The sequence below is a fragment of the Leuresthes tenuis genome, unplaced genomic scaffold (genome assembly GCF_036924035.1).
Source record: "Leuresthes tenuis unplaced genomic scaffold, fLeuTen1.0.hap1 SCAF_21, whole genome shotgun sequence".
NCBI lineage: Eukaryota > Metazoa > Chordata > Actinopteri > Atheriniformes > Atherinopsidae > Leuresthes > Leuresthes tenuis.
The window spans coordinates 30984685-31008057 of NW_027325375.1; the positions used below are offsets into that span (position 1 = coordinate 30984685).

The window sequence follows — 23373 nt, forward strand, 5'->3', positions numbered from 1 at the left end:
GGCTGCTGGTGGCCTGGGTCTTCTGGCCCTCTATGTGGTTTCAGGTCATCTATCCACAGCTGTGTTGTATGCGATTGCCACTACTTGAGCTTGTTTTTGTTTGTTTGTGTGTTTGTTTTTTCTCTGATTGTCTGCTTTCAGGTGCTCCTGGTGGCTCTAAGGCTGGATTCCCCACAGAGGCCGTGGATTGTCGTGTGTTTTGTTTTTACAGGTGTAGCAGCTGGTTGTCTGGTTTTTTGTTCTATTTTTGTTCTGTTTCTTCTTTTTTACTTTTCCTCGTCCCCCAGTACGGTTTGGCACTATTACATGTTAAATATTGTGACAAAAATAAATAAATGGGCAGTTGATGGGCATCAAGGGGAGCTTTGCATTTATAAAGCTTCCCTTGGCAAAGTAAATCTGTTTGGCATAAAAAGTATTCAGATTACAATTCTGCTGCAGTAAAGCTGGACAGGACGAGGGAAAAAATGAAAAGCAAAAATATTCTGAAATCCCTTTTTGACATTTTCTCATATGAATAAGAATTTACACAATCAGATGCTTTCAGCATGTTTTGGTAGGAAGAAATGTATCTATAGAAGTCTAAAGACTGATGTAGGAATACCACAGAAATATCTAAAGAGCGTCACTCTGACGTGGAGTCATCAATACTTCTAGTTCATCATGTACAATGCGGCTGAAAGAAAGAGAAAAAGGGCGAGAAAAATGTTTGAAAAACCTGTTCTGGAGGGATGGACGGGAGTATGCAAGTTATTTATATGTTGTTTGTGTGTATCATCTGACATAAATACATGTTGACGAAAATAAGGTGTGTTAAGGTGTGTTAAATTCTGGCAGTGGTTCAATAGAACAGGGAGGAGAGTATCTGAAAGGTTGGGATGAGAAAACACCCAGTCAATGAGGTCACATGTGCAGCGTATAAATTGTAGCGCTGCTCGGGAGGTGCAGCATCATTATCCAGGAACACTGACCAGCAGTTCTCACCTGCTCATCACAATGAAGCTGATTCTTACTCTGACTCTCCTCTGGGCTCTCTCCAGCACAGGTAACTCCACTTACAGCGTTTTTACAGCAGCTTATTTAGAAAGTAAAGACTTAGATTAAAGAATCGTTTTATTTTAACTTTTTAATCTTCGAGAACTTCGAGTCTTTATAGGAAGACTAGTAGCACTACTTATATGTACATACATATAAATATACATGTACATATATGTAAGATGTGACATGATTTTTTCCAAACACTGTTATTCTCTTGATTACAGCTGGAGCCCTGGTCTGTGAGGCCTGTGCAGATCAGCAGTGTTCAACCACAGTACCAAAGACATGTGGCACAGAGACAATGTGTATAACAGCGGCCATTACAGGTATTTTCATCCTCATGTCCTACTTTAAGATCCAGTTAAAGACAGTAAATGTTCTCTGAGTTTATGTGTGATTTCCATCAACATTAACAAACTGCACTTTGACTCTGCAGCCACTTCATCTGGATCTACAGCACAGCAAATCTTCAAGGACTGTGCTCCATCCTCCCAGTGTCCAGCCACAGGCAGTCAGACATTTTCAGTCAACTTGGGGTTTGCAAGTGCATTAGCATCGGCTGAGTGCTGCAACAACATAGACAGCTGCAACTCACAAAGTCTATCATGTAAGTAAACTCAGTGTAAGCTGCTCTGTGACCACCAGAAAACATCAGAGTGATAAGAAACAATATTCTGTCTTCTTTCTGTGGTGTTTGACACGTCTCTCCTCCAGAAATGAACTGTTCTGATCTTCTGTGTTTCAGTCCCTTCTTCTCAGCCAGCTAACAGTCTGCAGTGTGTTGTTTGTGACCCTTCCACCTCTCAATGCAGCGCTGCTATTCAGTGTTCAGGAGAGGAGGACAACTGCATCCAAGCAACTGGTGAGTTTTCATCTGGAAAAGTTTTTAAAAAATGTAATCTTTGAATCTGGTTCCCACCTGAAAACATTTCAGACAAATTTCAATTTCAATTTTAATTCAACACAGCAGCTGAAAAGTGTTCGATACCCACTGATCTAGTTTAGTGCTGTTTTTATTTTTTTGTAAAAACATAACTTGAATGTTTAAACTCTACTTTTTAATCCTCAGTAAGAAATGGATCCACAACATATCCAGCACTGGGCTGTGTGACTCAGAACGCATGTGCAGCAGCTACCAGTCTCGGTACTCTACCTTTCATGGAAAATGTTGGTACCATCAGGAGTGGACCGACCTGTTGTACCACCCCTTTGTGTAACAGTCAGGTGACAACAACAACTGCTGCTCCAACCACAACAACTGCTGCACCAACAACTACAACTGCTGCTCCAACCACCACAACTGCTGCTCCAACCACAACAACTGCTGCTCCAACCACAACAACTGCTGCTCCAACCACAACAACTGCGGCACCAACCACTACAACTGCTGCTCCAACCACTACAACTGCGGCACCAACCACAACAACAGCTGCACCAACCACTACAACTGCTGCTCCAACCACTACAACTGCGGCACCAACCACAACAACTGCGGCACCAACCACTACAACTGCGGCACCAACCACAACAACAGCTGCTCCAACCACCACAACTGCTGCTCCAACCACCACAACTGCTGCTCCAACCACAACAACTGCGGCACCAACCACTACAACTGCTGCACCAACAACTACAACTGCTGCTCCAACCACCACAACTGCTGCTCCAACCACAACAACTGCTGCTCCAACCACAACAACTGCTGCTCCAACCACTACAACTGCGGCACCAACCACTACAACTGCGGCACCAACCACTACAACTGCGGCACCAACCACAACAACAGCTGCACCAACCACTACAACTGCTGCTCCAACCACTACAACTGCGGCACCAACCACAACAACAGCTGCTCCAACCACCACAACTGCTGCTCCAACCACAACAACTGCTGCTCCAACCACTACAACTGCGGCACCAACCACTACAACTGCGGCACCAACCACTACAACTGCGGCACCAACCACAACAACAGCTGCACCAACCACTACAACAGCTGCACCAACCACAACAACAGCTGCACCAACAACTACAACAGCTGCACCAACCACAACAACAGCGGCACCAACCACAACAACTGCGGCACCAACCACTACAACTACGGCACCAACAACTAAGACTGCTGCTCCAACCACAACAACTGCGGCACCAACCACAACAACAGCTGCACCAACCACTACAACAGCTGCACCAACAACTACAACTGCTGCTCCAACCACCACAACTGCGGCACCAACAACTACAACTGCGGCACCGACCACAACAACTGCTGCACCAACAACTACAACTGCTGCTCCAACCACAACAACAGCTGCACCAACAACTACAACTGCGGCACCAACCACTACAACTGCGGCACCAACCACTACAACTGCGGCACCAACCACAACAACAGCTGCACCAACCACTACAACTGCTGCTCCAACCACTACAACTGCGGCACCAACCACTACAACTGCGGCACCAACCACTACAACTGCGGCACCAACCACAACAACAGCTGCTCCAACCACCACAACTGCTGCTCCAACCACCACAACTGCTGCTCCAACCACCACAACTGCGGCACCAACCACTACAACTGCTGCACCAACAACTACAACTGCTGCACCAACAACTACAACTGCTGCTCCAACCACCACAACTGCTGCTCCAACCACAACAACTGCGGCACCAACCACTACAACTGCGGCACCAACTACTACAACTGCGGCACCAACCACAACAACAGCTGCACCAACCACTACAACAGCTGCACCAACCACAACAACAGCTGCACCAACCACAACAACAGCTGCACCAACAACTACAACAGCTGCACCAACCACAACAACAGCGGCACCAACCACAACAACAGCGGCACCAACCACAACAACTGCGGCACCAACCACTACAACTACGGCACCAACAACTACAACTGCTGCTCCAACCACAACAACTGCGGCACCAACCACAACAACAGCTGCACCAACCACTACAACAGCTGCACCAACAACTACAACTGCTGCTCCAACCACCACAACTGCTGCTCCAACCACCACAACTGCTGCTCCAACCACTACAACTGCGGCACCAACAACTACAACTGCGGCACCGACCACAACAACTGCTGCACCAACAACTACAACTGCTGCTCCAACCACAACAACAGCTGCACCAACAACTACAACTGCTGCTCCAACCACCACAACTGCTGCTCCAACCACAACAACTGCTGCTCCAACAACTACAACTGCGGCACCAACCACTACAACTGCTGCACCAACAACTACAACTGCTGCTCCAACCACCACAACTGCTGCTCCAACAACTACAACTGCGGCACCAACCACAACAACTGCTGCTCCAACCACAACAACTGCTGCACCAACAACTACAACTGCGGCTCCAACCACAACAACTGCTGCACCAACAACTACAACTGCGGCACCAACCACAACTGCTGCACCAACAACTACAACTGCGGCACCAACCACAACAACTGCTGCTCCAACCACAACAACTGCTGCACCAACCACAACAACAGCTGCACCAACAACTACAACTGCTGCACCAACCACAACAACTGCTGCACCAACCACAACAACTGCTGCACCAACCACAACAACAGCTGCACCAACAACTACAACTGCGGCACCAACAACTACAACTGCTGCTCCAACCACAACAACTGCTGCACCAACCACAACAACTGCTGCACCAACCACAACAACAGCTGCACCAACAACTACAACTGTGGCACCAACAACTACAACTGCGGCACCAACAACTACAACTGCTGCTCCAACCACAACAACTGCTGCACCAACCACAACAACTGCTGCACCAACCACAACAACAGCTGCACCAACAACTACAACTGCGGCACCAACAACTACAACTGCGGCACCAACCACAACAACTGCTGCACCAACCACAACAACAGCTGCACCAACCACAACAACAGCTGCACCAACAACTACAACTGCGGCTCCAACCACAACAACTGCTGCACCAACCACAACAACAGCTGCACCAACAACTACAACTGCGGCACCAACAACTACAACTGCTGCTCCAACCACAACAACTGCTGCACCAACCACAACAACAGCTGCACCAACAACTACAACTGCGGCACCAACAACTACAACTGCGGCACCAACAACTACAACTGCGGCACCAACCACAACAACTGCTGCACCAACCACAACAACAGCTGCACCAACAACTACAACTGCGGCTCCAACCACAACAACTGCTGCACCAACCACAACAACAGCTGCACCAACAACTACAACTGCGGCTCCAACCACAACAACTGCTGCACCAACCACAACAACTGCGGCACCAACAACTACAACTGCTGCACCAACAACTACAACTGCGGCACCAACCACAACAACAGCTGCACCAACCACTACAACAGCTGCACCAACAACTACAACTGCGGCTCCAACCACAACAACTGCGGCTCCAACCACAACAACTGCGGCACCAACCACTACAACTGCGGCACCAACAACTACAACTGCGGCACCAACCACAACAACAGCTGCACCAACAACTACAACTGCGGCACCAACAACTACAACTGTGGCTCCAACCACAACAACTGCTGCACCAACAACTACAACTGCTGCACCAACAACTACAAGTGTGGCACCAACAACTACAACTGCGGCACCAACAACTACAACTGCGGCACCAACAACTACAACTGCGGCACCAACAACTACAACAGCTGCTCCAACCACAACAACTGCTGCAACGACCACAACAACAGCTGCACCAACAACTACAACTGCGGCTCCAACCACAACAACTGCTGCTCCAACCACAACAACTGCTGCACCAACCACAACAACAGCTGCACCAACCACAACAACAGCTGCACCAACAACTACAACTGCGGCTCCAACCACAACAACTGCTGCACCAACCACAACAACAGCTGCACCAACAACTACAACTGCGGCACCAACCACTACAACTGCTGCACCAACCACAACAACTGTGACACTAACCACAACAACAGCTGCACCAACAACTACAACTGCTGCTCCAACCACAACAACTGCGGCTCCAACCACAACAACTGCGGCTCCAACCACAACAACTGCGGCTCCAACCACAACAACAGCTGCACCAACCACTACAACTGCGGCTCCAACCACAACAACAGCTGCACCAACCACTACAACTGCTGCACCAACCACAACAACTGCTGCACCAACAACTACAACTGCAGCTCCACCCACAACAACTGCTGCACCAACCACAACAACAGCTGCACCAACCACAACAACAGCTGCTCCAACCACAACAACTGCTGCACCAACCACAACAACAGCTGCATCAACCACAACAACTGCTGCTCCAACCACAACAACTGCTGCACAAACAACTACAACTGCTGCACCAACCACAACAACAGCTGCACCAACAACTACAACTGCTGCACCAACAACTACAACTGCTGCACCAACAACTACAACTGCTGCACCAACAACTACAACTGCTGCACCAACCACAACAACAGCTGCTCCAACAACAACTGCTGCACCAACCACAACAACTGCTGCACCAACCACAACAACAGCTGCACCAACAACTACAACAGCGGCTCCAACCACTACAACAGCTGCACCAACAACTACAACTGCGGCTCCAACCACAACAACAGCTGCACCAACCACAACAACAGCTGCACCAACCACAACAACAGCTGCACCAACAACTACAACTGCTGCACCAACAACTACAACTGTGGCTCCAACCACAACAACAGCTGCACCAACCACAACAACAGCTGCACCAACCACAACAACAGCTGCACCAACCACAACAACAGCTGCACCAACAACTACAACTGCTGCACCAACAACTACAACTGCTGCACCAACAACTACAACTGCGGCACCAACAACTACAACTGCGGCTGCAACCACAACAACTGCTGCACCAACAACTACAACTGCGGCTCCAACCACAACAACAGCTGCACCAACCACAACAACAGCTGCACCAACCACAACAACTGCTGCACCAACAACTACAACTGCTGCACCAACAACTACAACTGCTGCACAAACCACAACAACAGCTGCTCCAACAACAACAGCTGCACCAACAACTCCAACTGTGGCACCAACAACTACAACTGCTGCACCAACAACTACAACTGCGGCACCAACAACTACAACTGCTGCACAAACAACTACAACTGCTGCACCAACCACAACAACAGCTGCACCAACCACAACAACAGCTGCTCCAACCACAACAACTGCTGCACCAACCACAACAACTGCTGCTCCAACCACAACAACAGCTGCACCAACCACAACAACAGCTGCTCCAACAACAACTGCTGCACCAACCACAACAACTGCTGCTCCAACCACAACAACTGCTGCACAAACAACTACAACTGCTGCACCAACCACAACAACAGCTGCACCAACAACTACAACTGCTGCACCAACAACTACAACTGCTGCACCAACATCTACAACTGCTGCACCAACAACTACAACTGCTGCACCAACCACAACAACAGCTGCTCCAACAACAACTGCTGCACCAACCACAACAACAGCTGCACCAACAACTACAACAGCGGCTCCAACCACTACAACAGCTGCACCAACAACTACAACTGCGGCTCCAACCACAACAACAGCTGCACCAACCACAACAACAGCTGCACCAACCACAACAACAGCTGCACCAACAACTACAACTGCTGCACCAACAACTACAACTGTGGCTCCAACCACAACAACAGCTGCACCAACCACAACAACAGCTGCACCAACCACAACAACAGCTGCACCAACCACAACAACAGCTGCACCAACCACAACAACAGCTGCACCAACAACTACAACTGCGGCACCAACAACTACAACTGCGGCTGCAACCACAACAACTGCTGCACCAACAACTACAACTGCGGCTCCAACCACAACAACAGCTGCACCAACCACAACAACAGCTGCACCAACCACAACAACAGCTGCACCAACAACTACAACTGTGGCACCAACAACTACAACTGCTGCTCCAACCACAACAACTGCTGCACCAACCACAACAAAAGCTGCACCAACAACTACAACTGCGGCTCCAACCACAACAACTGCTGCACCAACAACTACAACTGCTGCACCAACAACTACAACTGCTGCACCAACAACTACAACTGCTGCACCAACAACTACAACTGCGGCACCAACAACTACAACTGCGGCACCAACAACTACAACTGCTGCACCAACCACAACAACAGCTGCACCAACCACAACAACAGCTGCACCAACCACAACAACAGCTGCACCAACCACTACAACTGTGGCACCAACAACTACAACTGCTGCACCAACCACAACAACAGCTGCACCAACAACTACAACTGCAGCTCCAACCACAACAACAGCTGCACCAACCACAACAACAGCTGCACCAACCACAACAACAGCTGCACCAACAACTACAACTGCGGCTGCAACCACAACAACAGCTGCACCAACAACTACAACTGCTGCACCAACAACTACAACTGCTGCACCCACAACAACTGCTGCACCAACAACTACAACTGCTGCACCAACAACTACAACTGCTGCACCAACAACTACAACTGCAGCACCAACAACTACAACTGCGGCACCAACAACTACAACTGCGGCTGCAACCACAACAACTGCTGCACCAACAACTACAACTGCGGCTCCAACCACAACAACAGCTGCACCAACCACAACAACAGCTGCACCAACAACTACAACTGCTGCACCAACAACTACAACTGCGGCTCCAACCACAACAACTGCTGCACCAACAACTACAACTGCGGCTGCAACCACAACAACTGCTGCACCAACAACTACAACTGCGGCTCCAACCACAACAACAGCTGCACCAACCACAACAACAGCTGCACCAACAACTACAACTGCTGCACCAACAACTACAACTGCGGCTCCAACCACAACAACTGCTGCACCAACCACAACAACAGCTGCACCAACAACTACAACTGCTGCACCAACAACTACAACTGCGGCTCCAACCACAACAACTGCGGCTCCAACCACAACAACAGCTGCACCAACCACAACAACAGCTGCACCAACAACTACAACTGCGGCTCCAACCACAACAACTGCTGCACCAACCACTACAACTGCTGCACCAACCACTACAACTGCGGCACCAACCACTACAACTGCTGCACCAACCACAACAACTGTGACACCAACCACAACAACTGCTGCTCCAACCACAACAACAGCTGCACCAACAACTACAACTGTGGCACCAACAACTACAACTGCTGCTCCAACCACAACAACAGCTGCACCAACAACTACAACTGCTGCACCAACCACAACAACTGCTGCACCAACCACAACAACAGCTGCTCCAACCACAACAACAGCTGCACCAACAACTACAACTGTGGCACCAACAACTACAACTGCTGCACCAACCACAACAACAGCTGCACCAACCACAACAACAGCTGCACCAACAACTACAACTGCTGCACCAACAACTACAACTGCGGCACCAACCACAACAACAGCTGCACCAACAACTACAACTGCGGCACCAACAACTACAACTGCTGCACCAACCACAACAACTGCTGCTCCAACCACAACAACAGCTGCACCAACAACTACAACTGTGGCACCAACAACTACAACTGCTGCTCCAACCACAACAACAGCTGCACCAACAACTACAACTGCTGCACCAACAACTACAACTGCTGCACCAACCACAACAACTGCTGCACCAACCACAACAACAGCTGCACCAACCACAACAACTGCGGCTCCAACCACAACAACAGCTGCACCAACCACAACAACAGCTGCACCAACCACAACAACAGCTGCACCAACAACTACAACTGCGGCTCCAACCACAACAACTGCTGCACCAACCACTACAACTGCGGCACCAACCACTACAACTGCGGCACCAACCACTACAACTGCTGCACCAACCACAACAACTGTGACACCAACCACAACAACTGCTGCTCAAACCACAACAACAGCTGCACCAACAACTACAACTGTGGCACCAACCACTACAACTGCGGCACCAACCACTACAACTGCTGCACCAACCACAACAACTGTGACACCAACCACAACAACAGCTGCACCAACCACAACAACAGCTGCACCAACAACTACAACTGCTGCACCAACAACTACAACTGCGGCACCAACCACAACAACAGCTGCACCAACAACTACAACTGCGGCACCAACAACTACAACTGCGGCACCAACAACTACAACTGCTGCTGCAACCACAACAACTGCTGCACCAACAACTACAACTGCTGCACCAACAACTACAACTGCGGCTCCAACCACTACAACAGCTGCACCAACAACTACAACTGCAGCTCCAACCACAACAACAGCTGCACCAACCACAACAACAGCTGCACCAACCACAACAACAGCTGCACCAACAACTACAACTGCTGCACCAACAACTACAACTGCTGCACCAACAACTACAACTGCTGCACCAACAACTACAACTGCTGCACCAACAACTACAACTGCGGCTCCAACAACTACAACTGCTGCACCAACAACTACAACTGCTGCACCAACAACTACAACTGCTGCACCAACAACTACAACTGCTGCACCAACAACTACAACTGCGGCTCCAACAACTACAACTGCTGCACCAACAACTACAACTGCTGCACCAACAACTACAACAGCTGCACCAACAACTACAACTGCTGCACCAACAACTACAACTGCGGCTCCAACAACTACAACTGCGGCACCAACAACTACAACTGCTGCACCAACAACTACAACTGCTGCACCAACAACTACAACTGCTGCACCAACAACTACAACTGCGGCTGCAACCACAACAACTGCGGCTGCAACCACAACAACTGCTGCACCAACAACTACAACTGCTGCACCAACAACTACAACTGCTGCACCAACAACTACAACTGCTGCACCAACAACTACAACTGCTGCACCAACAACTACAACTGCTGCACCAACAACTACAACTGCTGCACCAACAACTACAACTGCTGCACCAACAACTACAACTGCTGCTGCAACCACAACAACTGCTGCTGCAACCACAACAACTGCTGCACCAACAACTACAACTGCTGCACCAACAACTACAACTGCGGCTGCAACCACAACAACAGCTGCACCAACAACTACAACTGCTGCACCAACCACCAAAACTGCTGCAGCAGCCATCACAACAGCTGCACCAACCACCACTAGCACTGCACCAACCACCACAATTGCTACACCATCCACCGCAACTGTTGCAGCAACCACCACAACAGCTGCACCAACTACAATAACTGATGCTCCAACCACCACAACCGCTGCACCAACCACCACAACTGCTGCACCAACCACAACAACTGCAGCACCAACCACCACAACAGCTGCACCAACCACCAAAACTGCTGCAGCAGCCATCACAACAGCTGCACCAACCACCACTAGCACTGCACCAACCACCACTAGCACTGCACCAACCACCACAACTGCTGCACCAACCACAACAACTGCGGCTCCAACCACAACAACTGCTGCACCAACCACCAAAACTGCTGCAGCAGCCATCACAACAGCTGCACCAACCACCACTAGCACTGCACCAACCACCACAATTGCTACACCATCCACCGCAACTGTTGCAGCAACCACCACAACAGCTGCACCAACTACAATAACTGATGCTCCAACCACCACAACCGCTGCACCAACCACCACAACTGCTGCACCAACCACCACAGCTGCTGCACCAACCACCACAATTGCTACACCATCCACCACAATTGCTACACCATCCACCACAATTGCTACACCATCCACCGCAACTGTTGCAGCAACCACCACAACAGCTGCACCAACTACAATAACTGATGCTCCAACCACCACAACCGCTGCACCAACCACCACAACTGATGCACCAACCACCACAATTGCTACACCATCCACCGCAACTGTTGCAGCAACCACCACAACTGCTGCACCAACCACAACAACTGCAGCACCAACCACCACAACAGCTGCACCAACCACCAAAACTGCTGCAGCAGCCATCACAACAGCTGCACCAACCACCACTAGCACTGCACCAACCACCACAATTGCTACACCATCCACCGCAACTGTTGCAGCAACCACCACAACAGCTGCACCAACTACAATAACTGATGCTCCAACCACCACAACCGCTGCACCAACCACCACAACTGCTGCACCAACCACCACAGCTGCTGCACCAACCACCACAATTGCTACACCATCCACCACAATTGCTACACCATCCACCACAATTGCTACACCATCCACCGCAACTGTTGCAGCAACCACCACAACAGCTGCACCAACTACAATAACTGATGCTCCAACCACCACAACCGCTGCACCAACCACCACAACTGATGCACCAACCACCACAATTGCTACACCATCCACCGCAACTGTTGCAGCAACCACCACAACTGCTGCACCAACCACAACAACTGCAGCACCAACCACCACAACAGCTGCACCAACCACTACAACTGCTGCTGCAGCAATCCCCACAAATGCTGCACCAATCACCAGTACAACAACTACCAGTAATGCATGTTCCATCAGACTGGGCGTGCTCCACCTGCTGCTTGGACTTTTTATCTTTTTCTGCTAGTAAACCAACAAACAATTTCCCTTTCATCTTTATTTGATAGAAAAATTGAACAATATACATGTTATTAAAAGGTTTTAAAGGAAAATAATTGAAAAAGTCAGGGAACATTTCTTTATTTTCTTTATGCACTCATTATTCAGAAATGTTATTTAGAATATTTGTTTAATTATAGTTGTTTTGATATTTTTAATCTTTTGGAAAATGAAGGAAATGTTTGAACTTTGCAATTTCTTTTCTTTGTATTTATTATTATACTACTAATAAGTAAAATTATAACTGTTATCATTATCAACATATTTATTTATTTATTTATCTCCTTCTCTGTGTTTATCATACTTTGTCTTCATTGCTGTCTTTACTTCTATTGATCATATTTTAATAAAGATCAAGTCCTTTCAGATCATCCCTTTTTGGACATTTTGTGTATGTCAGGCAGAATGTTGTCATTCATGTGGACAAATGATTCATAAATAAGATTTATTCAGTTTTATTGAATTCATTTATGAAATTCCTTATAAAGCATTATTTCCACATAATTTTACAATTTTATACGTTGGGTTCTGCATTTATTTCCATTTGTATTTTCTATAAAACAATATTACTTACTCTTTATCTAAACAGGATGAATTTAAGTACCCCAGCCATGGGATCAGAAATACAGTTTTCCTTTTTCTTAAATTTCTTCATTAATACAGAGGAATACTTTAATTGAACAAATATTGACTGGATACATGTTAGATTTTGACCATTTCTAACATATATGATGTTGAAGTGACATCCTCCAAATAAAGTCCACTTCAAAAATATGACTTCAAATGTAAGTTTAGAATATCTCGAGAAAAAGAAATGTAAATACACATTTATCCTAATTATAGGACTGTATGATTAAAACTAGTGACGACAAACACAAACTTTGGTGTCGGGTGAAACTAACTCAAAGGGTATCCCTGAAAAATCATTGGAACTGATCACTTCAACTCAAATTTCATTCTTGAACAAAACAAAAACATCTGTTTAATTTTCTGTGGTCACATGACCTGAATTAGCAAATTAAGTTTTAAAATAAAATAAAATAAAAAAAGCCAAGAAATGATTTTCTGTGAGCATCAAAAACGACCTGGAACCATCTGGAAAACGGGTTTCAGTTTTTGACACATAAGTATATGTTGGTGAACTTAAAAAACGTCTGTTTAGCTGTGTTGACTTGTTTCATCATGCTATGATGAAAAGGAGGAGAGTGTCTCAATGGCGATGTTGTAGAGATGAGAATACACTCAATCAGGTAAATCTCTCGCTCCATCAAAGGTTGCTAGAAACTTGGGTGTCATGATTGATGACCAACTAACCTTCAAAGATCACGTTACCTCGGTTGCTCGTTCAGCCGCTTTGCATTACTAAACATAAGAAAGATCAGACCATACCTGACCCAACATGCCCCCCAGCTCCTGCTGCAGGCCATGGTCATCTCCCACCTTCACTACTGCAACGCTCTCCTAACTGGTCTCCTAACTGGTCTCCTAACTGGTTTCCTAACTGGTTTCCTAACTGGTCTCCTAACTGCTCTCCTAACTGGACTCCTAACTGGTCTCCTAACTGGTTTCCTAACTGGTCTCCTAACTGGTTTCCTAACTGGTTTCCTAACTGGTTTCCTAACTGGTCTCCTAACTGGTCTCCTAACTGCTCTCCTAACTGGTCTCCTAACTGGTTTCCTAACTGGTTTCCTAACTGGTCTCCAGCCTGTGAAACCTCTGCAGATGGTCCAGAACGCGGCGGCTCGGCTGGTCTTGGATCAGCCTAAAAGAACACGTCCCCCCTCTGTTCATTGAGCTCCTCTGGCTGCCCTTAGCCGCCCGCATCAGGTTCAAGTCCCTGATGTTAGCTACAAAGAGCTTAATGGAACGGCTCCCATCTACTTGAATGCTCTTGCAAAGGCTTCTGTCCCAACTGGGTCCCTCCGTTGGTCCCAGGATTGTCGTCTAGCAGCTCCTACACCACGCCTAAGACAATCCAAACTCTGTTCATGTGTCGTCCCACGATGGTGGAATGACCTACCGAGCGCTACCAGAACAGGGGCGTCCCTGTCTATCTTCAAGAAGCTCCTGAAAACCCAGCTCTTCAGAGAGCATCTCCTATCCCAGCACTTACCTTGTACTTCCCTACCCCCTCTATCTCTGCACTTTATCTTTCTGCACTTCCTTCTATGCCTGCACCCTATCTCTACTCTGTCCCCTCTGACAGAGTCGGACTCCTGGGTTCCTTCTATGGAGCTTATTGTTAGCTTTTTATAAAGCTGTTATATCTTCATTTGTAAGTCGCTTTGGATAAAAGCGTCTGATAAATACAGAAATATAAACATAAACATAAATTGTGCTGGATCGAACATTTAGTACTACTCAGGAGGTGCATTATCATAATCCTGGATAGCTCATACGCAGTTCTCACCTACTCCGCTTACAGGGTCTTTACTAAAAACTTCAAAACAATAACAGCAAAAAGATGGAAACTTTTACTTGTAATTTATACAAATTTAGTTTATATGACCATCAATCCATCCATTTTGTTCCGTTTATCCAAGGTCGGGTCGGACAGGCAACAGGTCTAAGAGGGAAACCTGGACCATCTGGGAGTACCGTAGCTCCCTGAATATGGTCGCTGCAGGCCTCAAGCCTGGTGGACATCAGGCCTCGAGCCTGGTGGACATCAGGCCCTCGAGCCTGGTTGACATCAGGCCTCGAGCCTGGTGGACATCAGGCCCTCGAGCCTGGTTGACATCAGGCCTCGAGCCTGGTGGACATCAGGCCCTCCTGCCCTGTGGCAGGTCCCAGGAAACAGGGGAGCCTATTGCAGCCAGTCGCTGGCTGCCCTCTCCGGGGGAGCTTCTCTCCCCCAGGTCTATATCCCCATAGCCCTCCCCCTTCTGGCTCCTGCACACAGCACACACTCACACATGTAGGGTTTTGGGGGCGTGTGTTTTTTGTGGGGTGTCGTGGATGGGGCCACATAGGTGGTCCCCTTTACTGCACTCTGCAGTTCCCCTCTTTTAATTACAACTTAGACTACTACTCATCAAACACACACACACATTAGGTCTTGGGGGATATTTGCACTGAGTGGCGGGGCTCTTTGGGTATGGAGGCTGCCCAGAGGGCCGCGCTCCCAGTTCTACAAGGTTGGCTGCCCCTCAGTTTTAATCGCTCACTATTAAAAAATATTGAAGAGCCAGAAGGGTGAGGGGAGGGGTCTTCCCACACCCCTGCTGCCTGGTTGCTGCCCGGGGCGGGAGGGGCCAGGAGGATGAGTTATTCTGCTGGTTCGGGGTCTGTGGTGGCTGGGGGGCTGCTGGCCCCCTGAGTGCCCGCTGCGCCACACCCCAGCGGAGTTGAGGGAGGGAGGACGTGTGGATGTATGGGATGTGCAAGTGTGTGTGGTGATGACCTTCTGGGCCTGGGTCTGGGACTTGCTGTCCTCTGGTCTGCTTGTGCTTCTCCCGATGGGGGGGCGGCATTGCCTCCCCACGCTTCTCGCGACTTCACCGACTTGGGTCCCGGGGCACTTGGCCAGGGGCGCTGGGGCAGGCGCTGGCCCACTGTGTGGCTGTCTGGGGCCCTTGGCCCTCTCAGGTATTGGGTGGGGCCTCTGCCGGGGGGTTTGGGGGCGCTCGGGCTCCTCGGGCCCGGGTCTGGTACAGGGCCCATGTCTGGGCGGCTGGGGCCTGGCGGGGTCGGTGGGCTGTTGCCCCTGGCTCCCGGGGGGCCTCTGTCCTATGCTTATGGGGGCTCTTTTCGGGGGCTTCCTCTGCAGTCTTCTGGGTGGATGCGCGGTTGTCCCTGCGGTGGGCTTCCCGGGATCTGTGCTCCGTGGGGGCTGCTGGTGGCCTGGGTCTTCTGGCCCTCTCTGTGGTTTCAGGTCATCTATCCACAGCTGTGTTGTATGCGATTGCCACTACTTGAGCTTGTTTTTGTTTGTTTGTGTGTCTGTTTTTTCTCTGTTTGTCTGCTTTCAGGTGCTCCTGGTGGCTCTAAGGCTGGATTCCCCTCAGAGGCCGTGGATTGTCGTGTGTTTTGTTTTTACAGGTGTAGCAGCTGGTTGTCTGGTTTTTTGTTCTATTTTTGTTCTGTTTCTTCTTTTTTACTTTTCCTCGTCCCCCAGTACGGTTTGGCACTATTACATGTTAACTATTGTGACAAAAATAAATAAATGGGCAGTTGATGGGCATCAAGGGGAGCTTTGCATTTATAAAGCTTCCCTTGGCAAAGTAAATCTGTTTGGCATAAAAAGTATTCAGATTACAATTCTACTGCAGTAAAGCTGGACAGGACGAGGGAAAAAATGAAAAGCAAAAATATTCTGAAATCCCTTTTTGACATTTTCTCATATGAATAAGAATTTACACAATCAGATGCTTTCAGCATGATTTGGTAGGAAGAAATGTATCTATAGAAGTCTAAAGACTGATGTAGGAATGCCACAGAAATATCTAAAGAGCGTCACTCTGACGTGGAGTCATCAATACTTCTAGTTCATCATGTACAATGCGGCTGAAAGAAAGAGAAAAAGGGCGAGAAAAATGTTTGAAAAACCTGTTCTGGAGGGATGGACGGGAGTATGCAAGTTATTTATATGTTGTTTGTGTGTATCATCTGACATAAATACATGTTGACGAATATAAGGTGTGTTAAGGTGTGTTAAATTCTGGCAGTGGTTCAATAGAACAGGGAGGAGAGTATCTGAAAGGTCGGGATGAGAAAACACCCAGTCCATGAGGTCACATGTGCAGCGTATAAATTGTAGCGCTGCTCGGGAGGTGCAGCATCATTATCCAGGAACACTGACCAGCAGTTCTCACCTGCTCATCACAATGAAGCTGATTCTTACTCTGACTCTCATCTGGGCTCTCTCCAGCACAGGTAACTCCACTTACAGCGTTTTTACAGCAGCTTATTTAGAAAATAAAGACTTAGATTAAAGAATCATTTTATTTTAACTTTTTAATCTTCGAGAACTTTAAATATAAATAAATATACATGTACATATATGTAAGATGTGACATGATTTTTTCCAAACACTGTTATTCTCTTGATTACAGCTGGAGCCCTGGTCTGTGAGGCCTGTGCAGATCAGCAGTGTTCAACCACAGTACCAAAGACATGTGGCACAGAGACAATGTGTATAACAGCGGCCATTACAGGTATTTTCATCCTCATGTCCTACTTTAAGATCCAGTTAAAGACAGTAAATGTTCTCTGAGTTTATGTGTGATTTCCATCAACATTAACAAACTGCACTTTGACTCTGCAGCCACTTCATCTGGATCTACAGCACAGCAAATCTTCAAGGACTGTGCTCCATCCTCCCAGTGTCCAGCCACAGGCAGTCAGACATTTTCAGTCAACTTGGGGTTTGCAAGTGCATTAGCATCGGCTGAGTGCTGCAACAACATAGACAGCTGCAACTCACAAAGTCTATCATGTAAGTAAACTCAGTGTAAGCTGCTCTGTGACCACCAGAAAACATCAGAGTGATAAGAAACAATATTCTGTCTTCTTTCTGTGGTGTTTGACACGTCTCTCCTCCAGAAATGAACTGTTCTGATCTTCTGTGTTTCAGTCCCTTCTTCTCAGCCAGCTAACAGTCTGCAGTGTGTTGTTTGTGACCCTTCCACCTCTCAATGCAGCGCTGCTATTCAGTGTTCAGGAGAGGAGGACAACTGCATCCAAGCAGCTGGTGAGTTTTCATCTGGAAAAGTTTTTAAAAAATGTAATCTTTGAATCTGGTTCCCACCTGAAAACATTTCAGACGAATTTCACCGATAAAGTTTTGTTAAATCAACAAGTGGAAGAAAGTTATTTAACAATCCTCTTTCTTTGAAGATTTTATGACAGATTCTCGAACAAGTTACAAATTTAAACAAAGTTCAACCTGTTTTAAGTCTGTAATACTCAGCACAGCTGGTGACTGTTCTGACAGATGTTTTGTTATTTTCTAAATCAACACAGCAGCTGAAAAGTGTTCGATACCCACTGATCTAGTTTTGTGTTGTTTTTATTTTTTTGTAAAAACATAACTTGAAAGTTTAAACTCTACTTTTTAATCCTCAGTAACAAATGGATCCACAACATATCCAGCACTGGGCTGTGTGACTCAGAACACATGTGCAGCAGCTACCAGTCTCGGTACTCTACCTTTCATGGAAAATGTTGGTACCATCAGCAGTGGACCGACCTGTTGTACCACCCCTTTGTGTAACAGTCAGGTGACAACAACAACTGCTGCTCCAACCACCACAACTGCTGCTCCAACCACCACAACTGCTGCTCCAACCACAACAACTGCTGCACCAACAACTACAACTGCGGCACCAACAACTACAACTGCAGCACCAACCACAACAACAGCTGCACCAACAACTACAACTGCTGCTCCAACCACTACAACTGCGGCACCAACCACTACAACTGCGGCACCAACCACAACAACAGCTGGACCAACCACAACAACTGCGGCACCAACCACAACAACAGCTGCACCAACAACTACAACTGCGGCACCAACCACAACAACTGCTGCACCAACCACAACAACTGCTGCACCGACCACAACAACTGCGGCACCAACAACTACAACTGCGACACCAACCACTACAACTGCGGCACCAACAACTACAACTGCGGCACCAACCACTACAACAGCTGCACCAACAACTACAACTGCGGCACCAACAACTACATCTGCTGCTCCAACAACAACAACTGCTGCTCCAACCACAACAACTGCTGCACCAACAACTACAACTGCGGCACCAACAACTACAACTGCGGCACCAACCACAACAACAGCTGCACCAACAACTACAACTGCTGCTCCAACCACAACAACTGCGGCACCAACCACTACAACTGCGGCACCAACCACTACAACTGCGGCACCAACAACTACAACTGCGGCACCAACCACAACAACTGCTGCACCAACCACAACAACTGCTGCTCCAACAACTACAACTGCTGCACCAACCACTACAACAGCTGCACCAACAACTACAACTGCTGCACCAACAACTACAACTGCGGCACCAACAACTACAACTGCTGCTCCAACCACAACAACAGCTTCACCAACCACTACAACTGCGGCACCAACAACTACAACTGCTGCTCCAACCACAACAACAGCTTCACCAACCACTACAACTGCGGCACCAACAACTACAACAGCTGCACCAACAACTACAACTGCGGCACCAACAACTACAACTGCTGCTCCAACCACAACAACTGCTGCACCAACCACTACAACTGCTGCACCAACCACTACAACTGCGGCACCAACCACTACAACAGCTGCACCAACAACTACAACTGCGGCACCAACAACTACAACAGCTGCACCAACAACTACAACAGCTGTACCAACCACTACAACTGCTGCTCCAACCACAACAACTGCGGCACCAACCACTACAACTGCTGCACCAACCACTACAACAGCTGCACCAACAACTACAACTGCGGCACCAACAACTACAACTGCTGCTCCAACCACAACAACAGCTTCACCAACCACTACAACTGCGGCACCAACAACTACAACTGCTGCTCCAACCACAACAACAGCTTCACCAACCACTACAACTGCGGCACCAACAACTACAACAGCTGCACCAACAACTACAACTGCGGCACCAACAACTACAACTGCTGCTCCAACCACAACAACTGCTGCACCAACCACTACAACTGCTGCACCAACCACTACAACTGCGGCACCAACCACTACAACAGCTGCACCAACAACTACAACTGCGGCACCAACAACTACAACAGCTGCACCAACAACTACAACAGCTGTACCAACCACTACAACTGCTGCTCCAACCACAACAACTGCGGCACCAACAACTACAACAGCTGTACCAACCACTACAACTGCTGCACCAACCACTACAACTGCTGCACCAACCACAACAACAGCTGCACCAACCACTACAACTGCGGCACCAACAACTACAACTGCGGCACCAACCACAACAACAGCTGCACCAACAACTACAACAGCTGCTCCAACCACAACAACTGCGGCACCAACCACTACAACTGCGGCACCAACCACTACAACTGCGGCACCAACCACAACAACAGCTGCACCAACCACAACAACTGCGGCACCAACCACAACAACAGCCGCACCAACAACTACAACTGCGGCACCAACCACAACAACTGCTGCACCAACCACAACAACTGCTGCACCGACCACAACAACTGCGGCACCAACCACTACAACTGCGACACCAACAACTACAACTGCGACACCAACCACTACAACTGCGGCACCAACAACTACAACTGCGGCACCAACCACTACAACAGCTGCACCAACAACTACAACTGCGGCACCAACAACTACAACTGCTGCTCCAACAACAACAACTGCTGCTCCAACCACAACAACTGCTGCACCAACAACTACAACTGCGGCACCAACAACTACAACTGCGGCACCAACCACAACAACAGCTGCACCAACAACTACAACTGCTGCTCCAACCACAACAACTGCGGCACCAACCACTACAACTGCGGCACCAACCACTACAACTGCGGCACCAACAACTACAACTGCGGCACCAACCACAACAACAGCTGCACCAACAACTACAACTGCGGCACCAACCACAACAACTGCTGCACCAACCACAACAACTGCTGCTCCAACAACTACAACTGCGGCACCAACCACTACAACTGCTGCACCAACCACTACAACAGCTGCACCAACAACTACAACTGTGGCACCAACAACTACAACTGCTGCTCCAACCACAACAACTGCTGCACCAACCACAACAACAGCTTCACCAACCACTACAACTGCTGCACCAACCACTACAACTGCGGCACCAACCACTACAACTGCGGCACCAACAACTACAACTGCTGCTCCAACCACAACAACTGCTGCACCAACCACAACAACAGCTTCACCAACCACTACAACTGCTGCACCAACCACTACAACTGCGGCACCAACCACTACAACTGCGGCACAAACAACTACAACTGCGGCACCAACCACAACAACAGCTGCACCAACAACTACAACTGCGGCACCAACAACTACAACAGCTGCACCAACAACTACAACTGCGGCACCAACAACTACAACAGCTGCACCAACAACTACAACAGCTGTACCAACAACTACAACTGCTGCACCAACCACAACAACAGCTGCACCAACCACTACAACTGCGGCACCAACAACTACAACTGCGGCACCAACCACAACAACAGCTGCACCAACAACTACAACAGCTGCACCAACCACTACAACTGCGGCACCAACAACTACAACAGCTGCACCAACAACTACAACAGCTGCACCAACCACTACAACTGCTGCACTAACCACAACAACAGCTGCACCAACCACTACAACTGCGGCACCAACAACTACAACTGCGGCTCCAACCACTACAACTGCGGCACCAACCACAACAACAGCTGCACCAACAACTACAACTGCGGCTCCAACCACTACAACTGCGGCACCAACAACTACAACTGCGGCACCAACCACAACAACTGCGGCACCAACAACTACAACTGCTGCTCCAACCACTACAACAGCTGCACCAACCACTACAACTGCGATACCAACAACTACAACTGCTGCACCAACAACTACAACTGCGGCACCAACCACAACAACAATTGCACCAACCACTACAACAGCTGCACCAACAACTACAACAGCTGCACCAACCACTACAACTGCGGCACCAACCACTACAACTACGGCACCAACAACTACAACTGCGGCTCCAACCACAACAACTGCAGCACCAACCACTACAACTGCGGCACCAACCACTACAACTGCGGCACCAACAACTACAACTGCGGCACCAACCACAACAACAGCTGCACCAACAACTACAACTGCGGCACCAACCACTACAACTACGGCACCAACAACTACAACTGCGGCTCCAACCACAACAACTGCAGCACCAACCACTACAACTGCGGCACCAACCACTACAACTGCGGCACCAACCACTACAACTGCGGCACCAACAACTACAACTACGGCACCAACAACTACAACTGCGGCTCCAACCACAACAACAGCTGCACCAACAACTACAACTGCGGCACCAGCCACTACAACTACGGCACCAACAACTACAACTGCGGCTCCAACCACAACAACTGCAGCACCAACCACTACAACTGCGGCACCAACCACAACAACTGCGGCACCAACCACTACAACTGCGGCACCAACCACTACAACTGCGGCACCAACAACTACAACTGCGGCTCCAACCACAACAACAGCTGCACCAACCACTACAACTGCGGCACCAACCACTACAACTGCGGCACCAACAACTACAACTGCGGCACCAACAACTACAACTGTGGCACCAACCACTACAACTGCGGCACCAACCACTACAACTGCGGCACCAACCACTACAACTGCGGCACCAACAACTACAACTGCGGCACCAACCACAACAACAGCTGCACCAACAACTACAACTGCGGCACCAACCACTACAACTGCTGCACCAACCACAACAACTGCTGCACCAACCACAACAACAGC

The 23373-nt window shown here is 48.8% G+C and overlaps 1 protein-coding gene across 1 annotated transcript in view; it reads left to right on the forward strand.

Annotated features, from left to right (window-relative positions):
- Positions 1-23373, forward strand: part of LOC140279323 (uncharacterized) — an 85610-nt gene that overhangs the window by 51088 nt on the left and 11149 nt on the right. The window contains exons 25-35 of the mRNA XM_072374439.1: positions 916-1045; positions 1263-1364; positions 1475-1645; positions 1784-1900; positions 2108-2209; positions 2259-2262; positions 17548-17663; positions 17843-17944; positions 18055-18225; positions 18364-18480; positions 18855-19111. Coding sequence (XP_072230540.1) covers positions 916-1045; positions 1263-1364; positions 1475-1645; positions 1784-1900; positions 2108-2209; positions 2259-2262; positions 17548-17663; positions 17843-17944; positions 18055-18225; positions 18364-18480; positions 18855-19111 — 1389 coding nt within the window. The remainder of the gene's footprint in view (positions 1-915; positions 1046-1262; positions 1365-1474; positions 1646-1783; positions 1901-2107; positions 2210-2258; positions 2263-17547; positions 17664-17842; positions 17945-18054; positions 18226-18363; positions 18481-18854; positions 19112-23373) is intronic.